The 16728-nt window shown below is 43.3% G+C and overlaps 1 protein-coding gene across 2 annotated transcripts in view; it reads left to right on the plus strand.

Moving 5' to 3' along the window:
- LOC120060332 (lateral signaling target protein 2 homolog) overlaps positions 1–16728 on the plus strand; it is a 53439-nt gene extending 36711 nt beyond the window's left edge. Inside the window, exons 9-14 of one of the 2 annotated variants that reach the window (XM_039009549.1) lie at positions 405–503; positions 889–1052; positions 13838–13948; positions 14103–14207; positions 14322–14425; positions 14529–16728. In XM_039009549.1, coding sequence (XP_038865477.1) covers positions 405–503; positions 889–1052; positions 13838–13948; positions 14103–14207; positions 14322–14425; positions 14529–14660 — 715 coding nt within the window. In that variant the 3' untranslated portion in view covers positions 14661–16728. The remainder of the gene's footprint in view (positions 1–404; positions 504–888; positions 1053–13837; positions 13949–14102; positions 14208–14321; positions 14426–14528) is intronic. The other variant, XM_039009550.1, reaches the window with a different exon arrangement.

Here is a 16728-nt window from a genome sequence, read left to right on the forward strand (position 1 = left end):
GTCATTCTGGTGTATTGTGTGTAGATTGATAAGGGGGGAAAACAATTGAATCCATTTTAGAACAAAATGTGGACAAAGTCAAGGGGTCTGAATCCTTTCAGAATGCACTATGTGCTATACATGTGGTGTTTGGGTGATGTGTTATTAGGGCTCCACTTCATAGCATGTAGGCCTCAACAACAGTCATTTACATCTCTTTTGAAAGCAAACTTCCTCCACGTCTGGTCTCTGGCTAATTTAATCCACATCTTGTCATCCAGTTTTATGTTCTGTTTGCTATTTGCACTTTGCTTTATGCTACTTTTGTAGCGTAACTTTCACAGATCCTATTTTATATTGCCCATCTGTTATCAGTTTATATTTTATATTTAATTATTTAGCTTTTCCTCTTTTGTTATTCACAGTTTTTTTCAGGACTCTCCTCTCAGCTCAGTCTCCAGTAGTGACTGTGAGAGTGTGTCTGTCACCACATGTAGTCTGTCCAGCAGTGCTTACACAGCCAGGTAACCGCTGACCCATTTGTGAGCAGCTGTATCTGTACTGTGTGTGTGTGTGTGTGTGTGTGTGTGTGTGTGTGTGTGTGTGTGTGTGTGTGTGTTTCTGTTTCATATGTTACAGATTATGGTCATATAAACCTTTCCCATCAACATCTCTATTTCACCCATTACTCACTTTGAGATTGAAATCAAACACAACCCCTATTGTACAATGCATATTCAGTACAGTACACTATGTTGATGAGCAGTGTTGTGTGTTGATAAGAATGACAATGAATGTGACTGTCCCTCCCCCTGCTCCTCTCTCCATTCTGTCTCCATCTCCCTTCACTGTATGTCTCCATCTCTCTTTCTCTCTCTCTGCCATGTTCGCTCCTCCTGTCTGCTCCAGCCCTGTCAGCAGTCTGACCACGAGCTCGGGGACGTCAGAGGATCTGGACCACCATGAAATCCAGCTGGCCCTGCAGGCTGCTAAGATGGCCGCCAGGAACAAGATCCGCTCGCGCTTCCACAGCAGCAGTGACCTCATCCACCGCCTCTTCGTCTGCATATCGGGTATGTCTCTCAATCAATCAATCAAATGTATTTATAGAGCCATTTTTACAACCGCAGTTGTCACAAAGTGCTTGTACAGAAACCGAGCCTAAAACCCCAGAGAGCAACTAATGCAGATGTAGCGGCACGGTGGCTAGGAAAAACTCCCTACAAAGTCAAGAATCTAGGAAGCAACCTAGATGGTAACCAGGCTTGCTCTTCTGGCTGTGCCCGGTGGAGATTATAAGAGTACGTGGCCAGTAAGGCCAGGTCGTTCTTCAAGATGTTCATAGAAGACAAGCGGGGTCAAATAATAATCACAGTGGTTGTACAGGGTGCAAGAGGTCAGCACCTCGGGAGTTAATGTCAGTTGGCTTTTCAGCTGATCATTTAGAGGTCGAGACAGTATGTGGGGGGGGGGGGGGGGTTCCATGGCCACAGGCAGAACAGCATGACCAGGTAACTGGGGACAGGAACAGGCAGGAGTCGTCAGGCCAGGTAGTCCTGAGGCATGGTCCTAGGCCTCAGGTTCTCTGGGGGGGGGGGGGGGGGAGAGATGGGAGAATTAGAGCAAACCTATCTAAGATCACACAGGACAACAGATAAGACAGGAAAATTACACCATATATAACAGACTGACCCTAGTCCCCCGGCACAAAGACTATTGCAGCATAAATACAGGAGACAAACCGGGTGGGTCGGGGGACACTGGCCCCGTCCAAAGTTACCCCCGGACAAGGATAACCCCACCCACTTTGGCAAAGCACAGCCCCCACACCACTAGGGATATCAGCAGGCCAGTAACGTACTACCCTGAGACAAGGCCGAGTATAGCCCACAAAGATCTCCCCACCGCACAAGCCCGAGGACAGGAAGGATGGAAGAGCATGAGCAAGCCAGTGACTCGGCCCCGTAATAGGGTCAGAGGCAGAGAATCCCAGTGGAGATAAGGGATCTGGCAAGGCAGAGACAGCAAGGGTGGTTCGTCACTCCAGTGCCTTGCCATTCACCTTCACGCTCCTGGGCCAGACTACACTCAATCATAGGACCTACTGAAGAGATGAGTCTTCAGTAACGACTTAAAGGTTGAGACCAGCTGTCTGCTTAGAAGGAGCCCTGCGTCTTGTGACTAGTGTACGTGTAGGTATGTACTGCAGAACCAAATCGGCGGAAGCCAGTGTAGGGAGGCTAGCACTGGGGTAATATGATATTTTTGGGGGTTCTAGTCAAGATTCTAGCAGCTGTATTTAGAGTAGAGGTCGACCGATTATGACTTTTCAAGGCCGATACTGATTATCGGAGGACCAAAAAAAGCCCATACTGATTAATCTGCCTTTTTTTTAAAAAAACATTTATTTATTTTTAGTTATTTATTTATTTGTAATAATGACAATTACATCAATACTGAATGAACACTTATTTTAACTTAATATAATACATCAATCAAATCAATTTAGCCTCAAATAAATAATGAAACATGTTCAATTTGGTTTAAATAATTCAAAAACAAAGTGTTGGAGAAGAAAGTAAAAGTGCAACATGTTAGCTTTTTTACATGGCACGTTTAAGTTCCTTGCTCAGAACATGAGAACATATGAAAGCTGGTGGTTCCTTTTAACATGAGTCTTCAATATTCCCTGGTAAGAAGTTTTAGGTTGTAGTTATTATAGGAATTATAGGACTATTTCTCTCTCTACGATTTGTATTTCATATACCTTTGACTATTGGATGTTCTTATAGGCACGTTAGTATTACCAGTGTAACAGTATAGCTTCCAGGAACACATCGACAACAGACACCCTCAAAGCATCGTTACCCATCACTCCACAAAAGCCGCGGCCCTTGCAGAGCAAGGGGAACAACTACTCCAAGTCTCAGAGCGAGTGACGTTTGAAACGCTATTAGCGCGCACCCCGCTAACTAGCTAGCCATTTCACATCGGTTACACCAACCTAATCTCGGGAGTTGATAGGCTTGAAGTCATAAACAGCGCAATGCTTGAAGCACTGCGAAGAGCTGCTGGCTGACGCACTAAAGTGCTGTTTGAATGAATGCTTACGAGCCTGCTGCTGCCTACCACCGCTCAGTCAGACTGCTCTATCAAATATCAAATCATAGACTTAATTATAACATAATAACACACAGAAATACGAGCCTTAGGTCATTTAATATGGTCAAATCCGGAAACTATCATTTCGAAAATAAAACGTTTATTCTTTCAGTGAAATACGGAACCGTTCCGTATTTTATCTAACGGGTGGCATCCATAAGTCTAAATATTCCTGTTACATTGCACAACCTTCAATGTTGTCATAATTACGTAAAATTCGGGCAAATTAGTTCGCAACGAGCCAGGCGGCCCAAACGGTTGCATATACCCTGACTCTGCGTGCAATGAATGCAAGAGAAGTGACACAATTTCCCTAGTTTAATATTGCCTGCTAACATGAATTTTTTTAAACTAAATATGCAGGTTTAAAAATATATACTTCTGTGTATTGATTTTAAGAAAGGCATTGATGTTTATGGTTAGGTACATTCGTGCAACGATTATGCTTTTTTCCGCAAATGCGCTTTTGTTAAATCATCCCCCGTTTGGCGAAGTTGGCTGTCTTTGTTAGGAAGAAATAGTCTCCACAGTTCGCAACGAGCCAGGCGGCCCAAACTGCTGCATATACCCTGACTCTGTTGCACAGAACGCAAGAGAAGTGACACAATTTCCCTAGTTAAAAGAAATTAATGTTAGCAGGCAATATTAACTAAATATGCAGGTTTAAAAAATATATACTTGTGTATTGATTTTAAGAAAGGCGTTGATGTTTATGGTTAGGTACACATTGGTGCAACGACAGTGCTTTTTTTGCGAATGCGCTTGTTAAATCACCCGTTTGATGAAGTAGGCTGTGATTCAATGATAAATTAACTGGCACCACATCGATTATATGCAACGCAGGACAAGCTAGATAAACTAGTAATATCATCAACCATGTGTAGTTAACTAGTGACTATGTTAAGATTGATTGTTTTTTATAAGAAACGTTTAATGCTAGCTAGCACCTTACCTTGGCTCCTTGCTGCACTCACATAACAGGTAGTCAGCCTGCCACGCAGTCTCCTCGTGGAGTGCAATGTAATCGGCCATGATCGGTGTCCAAAAATACCGATTTGTTATGAAAACTTGAAATCGGCCCTAATTAATCGGCCATTCCGATTAATCGGTCGACCTCTAATTTAGAACTAGCTGAAGGTTATTTAGTGCCTTATCCGAAGAGTAGAGCATTGCAGTAGTCTAATCTTGAAGTTACAAAAGCATTGATTAGCGTTTCTGCATCAAAGTTGGACAAAAAGTTTCAGAATTTTCAAATGTTACGAAGACGACATGCGAAGCTGGTCATAAAATATTTTTTATATGTTCATTGAAGTAGAGATCAGGGTCCAGAGTAACGCTGAGGTCCTTCAGTTTTATTTGAGACGACAGTACAACCCTCAAGATTAATTGTCAGATTTGACAGCAGATCTTTGTTTCTTGGGACCTAGAACTAGCATCTCTGTTTTGTCCGAGTTTAAAAGTAGTACATTTGCCGCTATTCACTTCCTCTTATCTGAAACACACGCTTCAAGGGTAGGCAATTTTGGGATTTCACCATGTTACATCTAAAGGTACATCTTGTGTGTCGTCTGCATAACAGGGAAAGTTGACATTGTGTTTCTCAATGACATCACCAAGAGGCTGCATATATAGAGAAAACAATAGGGATCCTAGAACGGATAGTGGTCTCGCTCCAAGGGTATAGCTGTAGTTTGATGGGGTAAATCAGTCTACATGTTGCTCATGTTTTTGTTTATTTTGTTATTAATACTTTGACACCAAAATAAAATGAAAATGTACTTTTATTACTTTACTGATCTGTACTCCAAACACCCTCCAACGGCTTTACACTGTATTCCACAATGCACTAGCCTACTTGGCTTTTCTCTTTTCTCATATGCACCACAGTTGCACCCGGTATCCTGTTTATGCCTAGCTTGCACGCCTCCAGTTCCAGTGGCATGCATTGAAACGTGTGGCTTTCTTTTGCAAAATAACTATGAATTAATGGACTTATTTATTCACCATCACATTAAGGTGTAGGGCATTCAATGTATTACATGGAAGAATAGCAGGTCTATTTTGCTCCAGAGAAGTAGCTCATTGTTCCCTTGTTGGCGCAAACACTAGCCTAGCGTCTAAGTAACATTAGTTAGCTAGCTATCAAGCTAGCCAGGTTTTCTTAGCAGCTTGTACACACCCCACAGCCCATTCAGCTAGAATTACAGATTGTCCCGGTAGTGACCTGTTTTGAATCGCTGCTGTTTCCGTCTGCCTTGTGAGCTGCCCTTTCTGGAACTGAGAGGAGTAACAGAGTAGCCCACGTTACTACCATAACAAAGACCAAAGCCGGTGGGAGTACCGTTGAGGACAACAATTGTTCTACAAGCAGTTCTTACAACAAAAAGAAACTGGCTTCAAGTTTTGTCCAAATACTGGTGGTCAGTCCATTCTTTTATTAGTTATCTGACCAGAGAGGTCCAGGACCTGAAGAACAGTTAGCAGTTCTCCCAGTGTCAGCTCGATGAGTTTAAAGAGGAGAACAGCAAGATGACAGCAATCTGTAAGGCATTGAGAGAGGACATCAGTTGTGTATGTGAATCCATGATAACAATGACGGAGAAATCTGATTATCTTGAGGGAGAATCAAGGCGGAACAATATTGTTGGGGACGGAATTGCAAAATCTCCACACGAAACCTGGACGGCGTTTGAGGACAACGAGGACTATCCTGAAGCTGTGCGCCATAAGCGGAAAGAACTTATCCCAGCCATGAAAGCTGCCAAAGCGCGTGGGGACATTGCTTACATCCACTGTGACAGTCTCATTGTCCAGCCTCCCTCCCAAAAGCCTGGAAGGGATGAGAGCCAAGCATGTCGTTTCGTAGCTTCAACACACCCCCCCCCCCCCCCCCCCCCCAGCACACACACAATTACACACACAAACTGATTGATGGAATGCTGTTTTATTTTTTGCTTTGTTTGTTCTTTTCCATTTTTATTTCTGATAAACTACCCAGGTAAGGGCTAAAAATGGTCCACCACCCAAAGGACATCCAGCCAACTTGACACAACTGTTCGAAGCATTGGAATCAACATGGGCCAGCATCCCTGTGGAGTGCTTTCGACACATTGTGGAGTCCATGCCCCGACGATTTGAGGCTGTTCTGAGGGCAAAAGGAGGTGCAAATCAATATTAGGAAGGTGTTCCTAATGTTTTGTACACTCAGCGTATGTGTAGATTTAGAAATAAAGTTCATGAAATCATTAACTTGATAACATCAGATAACATTCATATATTAGCCACTTCTGAGACTCACTTAGATAATTCCTTTCATGATACAGCAGTAGCAATTCAAGGATATAATATCTACAGAAGAGACAGGAATGCCTATGGGGAGGTGTTGCTGTATATATTCAGAGCCATATCCCTGCAATGCTTAGACAAGATCTCATGTCAAGTGTTATTAAAGCGTTGTGGTTGCAGGTTCACCAGTCTCATCTAAAGCCTATTATTTTACAATGTTGCTGTAGGCCACCAAGTGCTAACAGTCAGTACCTAAATAATGTCTGTGTGTACAATGCTTAATAGTGTATATGATGTAAACTGAGAGGTCTACTTTCTTGGGGACCTGAATATTGACTGGTTTTCATCAAGATGGCCGCTCATCATGCTGGCCGCTCAAGATTACTAATCTGGTTCAGGTTATTAATCAACCTATCAGGGTGTTTACAAACGCTACTTGAGTTATATCATCCACATGTATTGATCATATTTGTATTAATACTGTAGAACTTTGTTCTGAAGCTGTATCCGTACCCAGTGGATGCAGGGATCATAATATAGTGGTTGTATCCAGGAAAGCCCAGGTTCTTAAAGCTGGGCCTAAAATACTGTGTAAGAGATCATATAAAATATTTAGCTATGTGGATTATAAACTCAGCAAAAAAAGAAACATCCCTTTTTCAGGACCCTGTCTTTCAAAGATAATTAATAAAAATCCAACTTCACAGATCTTCATTGTAAAGGGTTTAACACTGTTTCCCATGCTTGTCCAATGAACCATAAACAATTAATGAACATACACCTGTGGAACGGTTGTTTAGACACTAACAGCTTACAGACGGTAGGCAATTAAGGTCACAGTTATGAAAACTTAGGCCTTTCTACTGACTCTAAAAAAACACCAAAAGAAAGATGCCCAGGGTCCCTGCTCATCTGCGTGAAAGTGCCTTAGGCATGCTGCAAGGAGGCATGAGGACTGCAGATGTGGCCAGGGCAATAAATTGCAATGTCCGTACTGTGAGATGCCTAAGACAGCGCTACAGGGAGACGGGACGGACAGCTGATCGTCCTCGCAGTGGCAGACCACGTGTAACAACACCTGCACAGGATCGGTACATCCGAACATCACACCTCTGGGACAGGTACAGGATGGCAACAACAACTGCCCGAGTTACACCAGGAACGCACAATCCCTCCATCAGTGCTCAGACTGTCTGCAATAGGCTGAGAGAGGCTGGACAGGGCTTGTAGGCCTGTTGTAAGGCAGGTCCTCACCAGACATCACTGGCAACAACGTCGACTATGGGCAAAAAACCCACAGTTGCTGGACCAGACAGGACTGGCAAAAAGTGCTCTTCACTGACGAGTCGCGGTTTTGTCTCACCAGGGGTGATGGTCGGATTCGCTTTTATCTTCGAAGGAATGAGCGTTTCACTAAGGCCTGTACTCTGGAGCGGGATCGATTTGGAGGTGGAGGGTCCATCATAGTCTGGGGCGGTGTGTCACAGCATCATCGGACTGAGCTTGTTGTCATTGCAGGCAATCTCAACTCTGTGCATTACAGGGAAGACCTCCTCCCTCATGTGGTACCCTTCCTGCAGGCTCATCCTGACATGACCCTCCAGCATGACAATGCTACCAGCCATACTGCTCGTCCGGTGCGTGATTTCCTGCAAGACAGGAATGTCAGTGTTCTGCCATGGCCAGCGAAGAGCCCGGATCTCAATCCCATTGAGCACGTCTGGGACCTGTTGGATCGGAGGGTGTGGGCTAGGGCCATTCCCCCCCAGAAATGTCCAGGAACTTGCAGGTGCCTTGGTGGAAGAGTGGGGTAACATCTCACATCAAGAACTGGCAAATCTGGTGCAGTCCATGAGGAGGAGATGCACTGCAGTTCTTAATGCAGCTGGTGGCCACACCAAATACTGTTTCTTTTGATTTTGACCCCCCTCCTCCTCGTTCAGGGACACATTATTTCATTTCTGTTAGTCACATGTATATGGAACTTGTTCAGTTTGTCTCAGTTTTTGAATCTTTTTATGTTCATACAAATATTTACACATGTTAAGTTTGCTGAAAATAAATGAAGTTGAGAGGACGTTTCTTTTTTTGCTGCGTTTATATATTTTTGTTGGTCTGTGATAAGGAGCATCCAGACACTGCACGTGATTAATTTATGAAATTGCTTCTTCTAATTATTGATAAACATGCACCTGTTAAAGTGACTGTTAGAACTGTTAAGGCTCCATGGATTGATGAGGAATTGAAAAACTGTATGGTTGGAAGAGATGGGGCAAAAGGAGTGCCTAATAAGTCTGGCTGCACATCTGACTTATGTGACTAAATTCAACGAAAAGAAGTAACTGTATTATGAAGGCAAGGTCAATGATATAAAGAATGATGGGGGAAAAGTACTTGAAATGATGGGCAGTAAGACAAATTCAACTCCAATGGTCATCAAATCAGAAAGCTTATTCATGACAAAACCATTTGATGTTGCCAATTTTTTTTTATGATTACTCTATTGGCAAAGTGGGCAAACTTAAGCAGGAAATGCCAACAACGAACTGTGCGGCATCCTATTCATGTATAAAAAAAACAGATAATGAAAAAAAGCGTAAGTTTGAATTTTGTAAAGTTAGTGTGGGAGAGGTGGAAAAAGTATAGCTCAATAATGACAAACCTGCTGACATTGACAACTTAGATGGAAAGCTACTGAGGATGGTAGCTGACTCTATAGCCACTCCTACAGTATATTATGTCATAACTTTGATCTGAGCCTAGAGGAAAGTGTTTGTCCTCAGGCCTGGAGGGAAGCAAAAGTAATTTCGCTTCCCAAGAATGGGTAGTGGCCTTATCACCAACCTATCAGCTTGCTGCCGGCTCTTAGCAAACTGTTGGAATTTTTTTTGACTGAAAACAGACTTTCAGCATGCTTATAGAGAAAAGGGCACTCAACATGTATTGCACTGACAGAAATGACAAAGAAATTTATAATAAGAAAATTGTGGGAGCTGTACTAGTAGATATCAGTGCAGCCTTTATTATTGACCATAACCTGTTTGAAAAAAACGTGTTATGGCTTTTTAACCCCTGCCATATTGTGGATTCAGAGCTATCTATCTAATAGAAGAGGGTTTTCTTTAATGGAAGCTTCTCTAATGTTAAACATGTGAAGTCAAAAATCTAATTGTATTTGTCACATGCGCTGAATACAACAGATCTTAGTGAAATGCTTACTTACAAGCCCTTAACCAACAATGCAGTTTTAAGAAAAATAGGTGTTAAAGAAAATGGAACAACAAATAATAAAGAGCAAAAATAAAATAAGAGTAATGAGGCTATATACAGGGGGTACCAGTACAGAGTCAATGTGCGGGGGTACAGGTTAGAGGTAATTAAAGTAATATGTACATGTAGGTAAAGTGACAATGCATAGATAATAAACAGAGTGGCAGCAGTGTAAAAATTGGGTTGGGGGGGCTCAATGCAATTAGTCCAGGTAGCCATTTGATTAGCTGTTCAGGAGTCTTATGGCTTGGGGGTAGAAGCTGTTAAGAAGCCTTTTGGACCTAGACTTGGCGCTCCGGTACCGCTTACTGTGCGGTAGCAGAGAGAACAGTCTGTCTAGGGTGACTGGAGTCATTGGGAATTTTTAGGGCCTTCCTCTGACATTGCCTGGTATAGAGGTCCTGGGTGGCAGGAAGCTTGGCACCAGTGATGTACTGTGCCGTACGCACTACCCTTTGTAGTGCCTTGCGGTCGGAGGCCGAGCAGTTGCCATATCAGGCAGTGATGCAACCAGTCAGGATGCTCTCGATAGTGCAGCTGTAGAACCTTTTGAGGATCTGGGGACCCATGCCAAATCTTTTCAGTCTCCTGAGGGGGAATAGGTTTTGTCGTGCCCTCTTCACGACTGTCTTGGTGTGTTTTTGGACCGTGATGTGGACACCAAGGAACCTGCTCTCAACCTGCTCCACTACAGCCCCATCAATGAGAATGGGGGCGTGCTCTGCCCTCCTTTTCCTGTAGTCCACAATCATCTCCTTTGTCTTGATCACGTTGAGGGAGAGGTTGTTATCTGATCTCCCTATAGGCTGTCTCATCGTTGTCGGTGATCAGGCCTACCACTATTTTTGTCATCGGCAGAATTAATGGTGGTGTTGGAGTCGTGCTTGGCCATACAGTCATGGGTGAACAGGAAGTACAGGAGGGGACTGAGCACACACCCCTGAGGGGCCCCCATGTTGAGGATCAGCCCGGCAGATGTGTTGTTACCTATCCTTACCACCTGGGGGGTGGCCTGTCAGAACGTCCAGAATCCAGTTGCAGAGGGAGGTGTTTAGTCCTAGGTTCCTTAGCTTAGTGATGAGCTTTGAGGGCGCTATGGTGTTGAACACTGAGCTGTAGTCAATGAATAGCTTTTTCACGTAGGTGTTCCTTTTGTCCAGGTGGGAAAGGGCCGTGTGGAGTGCAATAGAGATTGCATCATTGTGGATCTGTTGGGGCGGTATGCAAAATTTAGTTGGTCTAGGGTTTCTGGGATAATGGTGTTGTGAGCCATGACCAGCCTTTCAAAGCGCTTCATGGCTACAGACGTGAGTGCTATGGGTCGGTAGTCATTTAGGCAGGTTTTCTTTGACAAAGGAACTGTGGTGGTCTGCTTGAAACATGTTGGTATTACAGACTCGGTCAGGGACAGGTTGAAAATGTCAGTGAAGACACTTGCCAGTTGGTCAACGCATGCTCAGAGACACGTCCTGGTAATCCATTTGGCCCTGTGGCCTTGTGAATGTTGACCTGTTTAAAGGTCTTACTCACATCGGCTAAGGAGAGCGTTATCACACTGTCATCCGGATGCTTCAGTGTTGCTTGCCTCGACGCGAGCATATAAGTAATTTAGCTCGTCTGGTAGGCTCGTGTCACTGGGGAGCTCGCGGCTGTGCTTCCCTTTGTAGTCCGTAATAGTTTGCAAGCCCTGCCACATCCAACATGTGTCGGAGCCGGTGTAGTAGGATTCAATCTTAGTCCTGTATTGACGCTTTGCCTGTTTGATGGTTCGTTGGAGGGCATAGCGGGATATCTTATAAGCTTCCGGGTTAGAGTCCCGCACCTTGAAAGTGGCAGCTCTACCCTTTAGCTCAGTGCGGATGTTGCCTGTAATCCATGGCTTCTGGTTGGGGATGTACGTACGGTCACTGTGGGGATCATCAATGCACTTATTGATGAACCCAGTGACTGATGTGGTGTACTCCTCAATGCCATCGGAAGAATCCCAGAACATATTCCAGTCTGTGCTAGCAAAACAGTTCTGTAGCTTTGCATCTGCGTCATCTGACCACCTTCGTATTGAATGAGTCACCGGTACTTCCTGCTATAGTTTTTGCTTGTAAGCAGGAATTAGGAGGATAGAGTTATGGTCAGATTTGCCAAAATGGAGGGTGAGGGAGAGCTTGGTATGTGTCTGAGTGTGGAGTAAAGGTGGTCTAGAGTTTTTTGTTTTTTTCTTCTTTTGGTTGCACATGTAACATGCTGGTAGAAATTAGGTCGAATGGATTTAAGTTTCCTTTCATTAGGGTCCCCGGTTTTCTTGTTTGCTTATGGCCTTATACAGCTCGGTGAGTGCGGTCTTAGTGCCAGCATCGGTTTGTGGTGGTAAATAGACAGCTACGAAAAATATAGATAACTCTCTTGATAAATAGTGTGGTCTACAGCTTATCATGAGATTCTCTACTTCAGGCAAGCAAAACTTTGAGCGTTCCTTAATATTAGATTTTGTGCACCAGCTGTTATTGACAATTAGACACAGAACGCCACCCCTTGTCTTACCGGAGGCAGCTGTTCTATCTTGCCGATGAACGGAAAACCCAGCCAGCTGTTATCCATGTCGTCGTTCAGCCACGACTCGGTGAAACATGAGATATTACAGTTTTTAATGTCCCGTTGGTAGGATAGTGTTGATCGGAGCTCATCCAGTTTGCTATCCAATGATTGCATGTTGGCTAATAGGACTGATGGTAGAGTTGGATTACCCACTCGCCGTCGGATCCTTACAAGACATCCCAACCTACGTCCCCAATATCTCCTTCTCTTTCTCATGCGAATCAGAGATTTGGGCCTTGTTGGGTGTCTGAAGTAAATCCTTTGCGTCCAACTCGTTAAATAAAAGATCTTTGTCCAGTACGAGGTGAGTAATCGCTGTCCTGATATCCAGAAGGTATTTTCGGTCATAAGAGACAGTGGCAGAAACGTTATGTACATAATAAATTACAAATAATCCCCAAAAAACGCACACAATAGCACAATTGGTTAGGAGCCCGTAAAACGGCAGCCATCTCCTCCAACACCGTTGTTCATTGTGTGGTGTATCGCAGGACAGCTCCCTTCTACTCTTTTCTATTTTTACCAATGACCTACCACTGGCATTTAACAAAGCCTATATGTCCATGTATGATGGTGGTTCAACCCTATACAAATCAGCAACCACAGCTTGTGAAATCACTGCAAGCCTAAACAAAGAGTTGCAGTCAGTTAGAATGGGTGGCCAGTAATAAACTGGTCCTGAACATCTCTAAAATTAAGATTGTATATGGTACAAATCATTCCCTAAGTTCTAGACCTCAGCTGAATCTGGTAATGAATGGTGTGACTGTTGCGCAAGTTGAGGAGACTAAATTACTTGGCGTTACCTTAGATTGTAAACTGTTATGGTCAAAACCATATTGATTCAGTGGTTGTAAAGATGGGGAGGTCTGTCCGTAATAAAGAGATTCTCTGCTTTTTTGACACCATACTCCACAAAGCAAGTCCTGCAGGCTCTAGTTTTATCCTATCTTGATTATTGTCCAGTCATACTAGAAGGACGTAGTTAAGCTGCAGCTGGCCCAGAACAGTGGCACGTTTTGCTCTTCATTGTAATCAGAGGGCAAATATCCAGTTTCTCTTGGCTAAGAGTTGAGAAACGATTGACTGCATCGCTTCTTGTTTTTATAAGAAACAATGTGTTGGAAATTCCAAATTGTTTGTATAGTAACTTACACACAGCACTGATGCACACACTTACCCCACCAGACATGCCACCAAGGGTCTTTTCACAGTCCCCAGGTCAAATTCAAGGAAACGTACAGTATTATACAGAGCCATGATTTCATCTCATATAGCACAAGTGAACAGCAAACCTGGTTTAAAAAAACAAATAAAGCAACGCCTCTCCCCCATGTGACGTATTTGTAACTGATAGACACACACACACACACACACCCACTACATGTTAATGTTTTTAAATGTATGTGAATTGTAAAGTCTTTTGTCATTAATGTATTTTTCTTTGTGTTGCACCCCAGTAAGACTAGCTTTCGCCATTGGCGTCGGCTAATGGTGATCCTAATAAAAACAATTAATAATAATGTCATTGGTTCCTCTTGACCTCCAGGTGTTGCTGACCAGCTGCAGACAAACTATGCCGCAGACCTTCGAAGCATTCTGAAGACACTGTTTGAAGTCATGGCTACCTCTGAGCAGGGGGACAATAACAAGGAGAAGGGTGAGGAACAGATGCTTCTGTTTAGCTTTTTTATCTTTACATCAGGGTTAACTTGCAGTAATGTCAGGTGTCTTAGTGTAGTTCTTCCAGTTTGTTTGTCTGTGATGGTAATGTTAATCGTAATGACATGGCTGTGCTCTGTGTGGTGGTGCAGCATGTCCAGGGCTGCGCAGTGCTGTGCTGGAGGACTGTTCTCTCTGTCAGGAGACCATCTCCTCCTCGGAGCTGGCAGCCAAGGCCCTGGAGGGACAGTTTGAAGGTCAGCACCTCTCTTTTCTCCTTAAAACACATACACACATGACATGCATGCACACAGTGTGACACACATATAAACAAGCACCACTATTAATGTGCCCCTGCTTTTCCCCTGTAGATCCCCCAGACTGGGTTCCTGATGAGGAATGCGACTCCTGCATCACCTGTAAGGCCCCCTTCACCGTCATCCGCAGGAAGCACCACTGTAGGAGCTGTGGCAAGGTAACACAAAACACCTGAACAGATCTCCCTTTAGAATTGTCTGTACTACATAAAATAAATGAAGAACAATCAAATGTACCTTGTTTGCTCTGTGTCTTTTTAGATCTTCTGCTCTCGCTGCTCCTCCCACTCAGCCCCGTTACCGCGGTATGGCCAGGTGAAGGCCGTCAGGGTGTGTACGCACTGCTACATGTTCCACGTCACACCGTTCTACAGCGACAAGACTGGCATCTGACCCCTGCTGTACAAACCTATCCCCCCCCCCCCACCTCGCTGCATCTACAGGAGCAAATCCAGGGGATATGAGGCTATATTCAAAGTACATCCCCAACTACACAGAGCAACCTTATCGATCATCTTCATCACACTGCACAGCAAGGCAAGGCTTTGGAATAAGGAGGACATGGATGAGAGGACAGAGAGATGGAACGAGGTCGGATGTGGAGGCGCATAAACTATGATTAGATCCTTTCTGTTGTTTTTGAGATGCTGCTGCTGCCTGAAAGGGAACCAAAGGGCCTAATCCTATGCTGTCCTCCTCCTAACTCACTAATGCCTGCCTGCCTAATAGAGGCAGATTAAGAAAAAACTGGAAATAGGGTTTTGAACAGGCTACTCTGGACCGGTCCAGTGCTTTAGGAACAGCTTCTGGGAATGTTTGCAGCTGAAGAGGGAGAGAAAGCCTTTTCTGTTTTATTGCTTGTGTATAACAAAGGCCTTCTGACATCATGTCCTATGCTTTAGCGGGCTTCCCACACTTGTGCCAGAGCTCTGACAGGGCTACGATTTACTTTAAAGAATGGAAGTCATAATAAACATGTAAATAAGGATAATTATGTTGATAGTGATGATGATCTCCGCACAACTGATCTCGCTTGTTTGGCCGCAATGGCTCTAGAGGTTTTAATTTTAGTTTGTCATGTAATTCCTGATGCTGTGAGGAGGGGAAAGCAATCCTCATCAGGCTATCTAATAGCGAAGCAACAAAAAAATATAGATTTTATGTATATGTGGCTTGTTTGGCAATGTTTTTAACGGCAATATAATTTGTGATATATAATTTCATATGGGATTTTTATTTTATCGACTGTGTCTCAAAGGACACAGATTAGCTGGCCTTTTATAACAATGTGGGCTGTGCCCATTGCTTTTACAGTCACAACATACAATGTTTTTTTTAAATGCTTGATCTCATTCCCATCCCATCTTTAACATGCTACTCCTCAACCTCTGAGATTGACATGGTCACATCAGTCACTCTCTCATGCATTTAATGCCCTCTGGTGGAGAGAAACTTTAACCTCCTACCACACAGTATCTATATTATGTGATTGTTAGAATCATGGAGTGCATATCACCACTATTTAGAGGTTTATGATGCCTGTCTCCCATCAGTTGGTCAAGGCAGCTTTGTTTCCTCCTGATTGTGCAATATAGTTTTTCCCTCTGTGTATGTTGTTGCCAAACACATTTATCTTAAGTATATTTCAACTCTCCCAGTGGTCACACTGATAGCACACTTTTCTAGACAGGATTCACCAAAACCGAGACGAACCTCTACTACTACACTAAGCATGGATGTACATTTTCATGATCTAAGTTACATGCCAGCTGCTGCTGCTGTTGCAGAAACATATGTGATCTGTAGGGAAATCCGTTAGAATATGTTACAGATAGTAAGTTAAATTTAAACTAGACTGTTTTGTTCATCCCTACCTGGTTATACATTATCCCCATACCTCTCTGCACAAAGTACTACTATTCCCAGTAGATAACAACTTCCTCTACTCTTACATCATGATTTCTGCCTGCTCCCTCTAGTCATTTCTGATGTGGAGGGGAAGCTTCACCATCTAGGTTACAATGGAGAATGAGTTTGAGTTGATGTGGATAGAGGAATGGTCAATCTGACATAACTGGCTCAAACAACCATGGCCTTCTACGCTTCAAGGCCGCACCAGTTATATCAAATCTGCCCTGATTTATAAGCTAATTCTCAGGCTTTATCTTGTCTAGATCGCTTTATACTTCTACACGGTTTATTTGTATTGAGGAAAATTTAAAGACCTTAAGATTATGTAATTGTTTTATAAACAAAATGAAATTGTAAATCTATAAATCTATTACTACTTTTTCAGTATGGTGCAGTAATTCAAGGACTGCGTATCCTATTACTTCAGAGCTTGTTATTTTGTAAAGGCTAGCATATTTCAGTAATAAGAGCCATGTGAAACATTTGGGAAAACTGACATAATGTTATTAGTTTTAAATGTCATGTAAATTAAAATTAAATGACATTTTCC

Source organism: Salvelinus namaycush, chromosome 15 (assembly GCF_016432855.1).
Source record: "Salvelinus namaycush isolate Seneca chromosome 15, SaNama_1.0, whole genome shotgun sequence".
Lineage (NCBI taxonomy): Eukaryota > Metazoa > Chordata > Actinopteri > Salmoniformes > Salmonidae > Salvelinus > Salvelinus namaycush.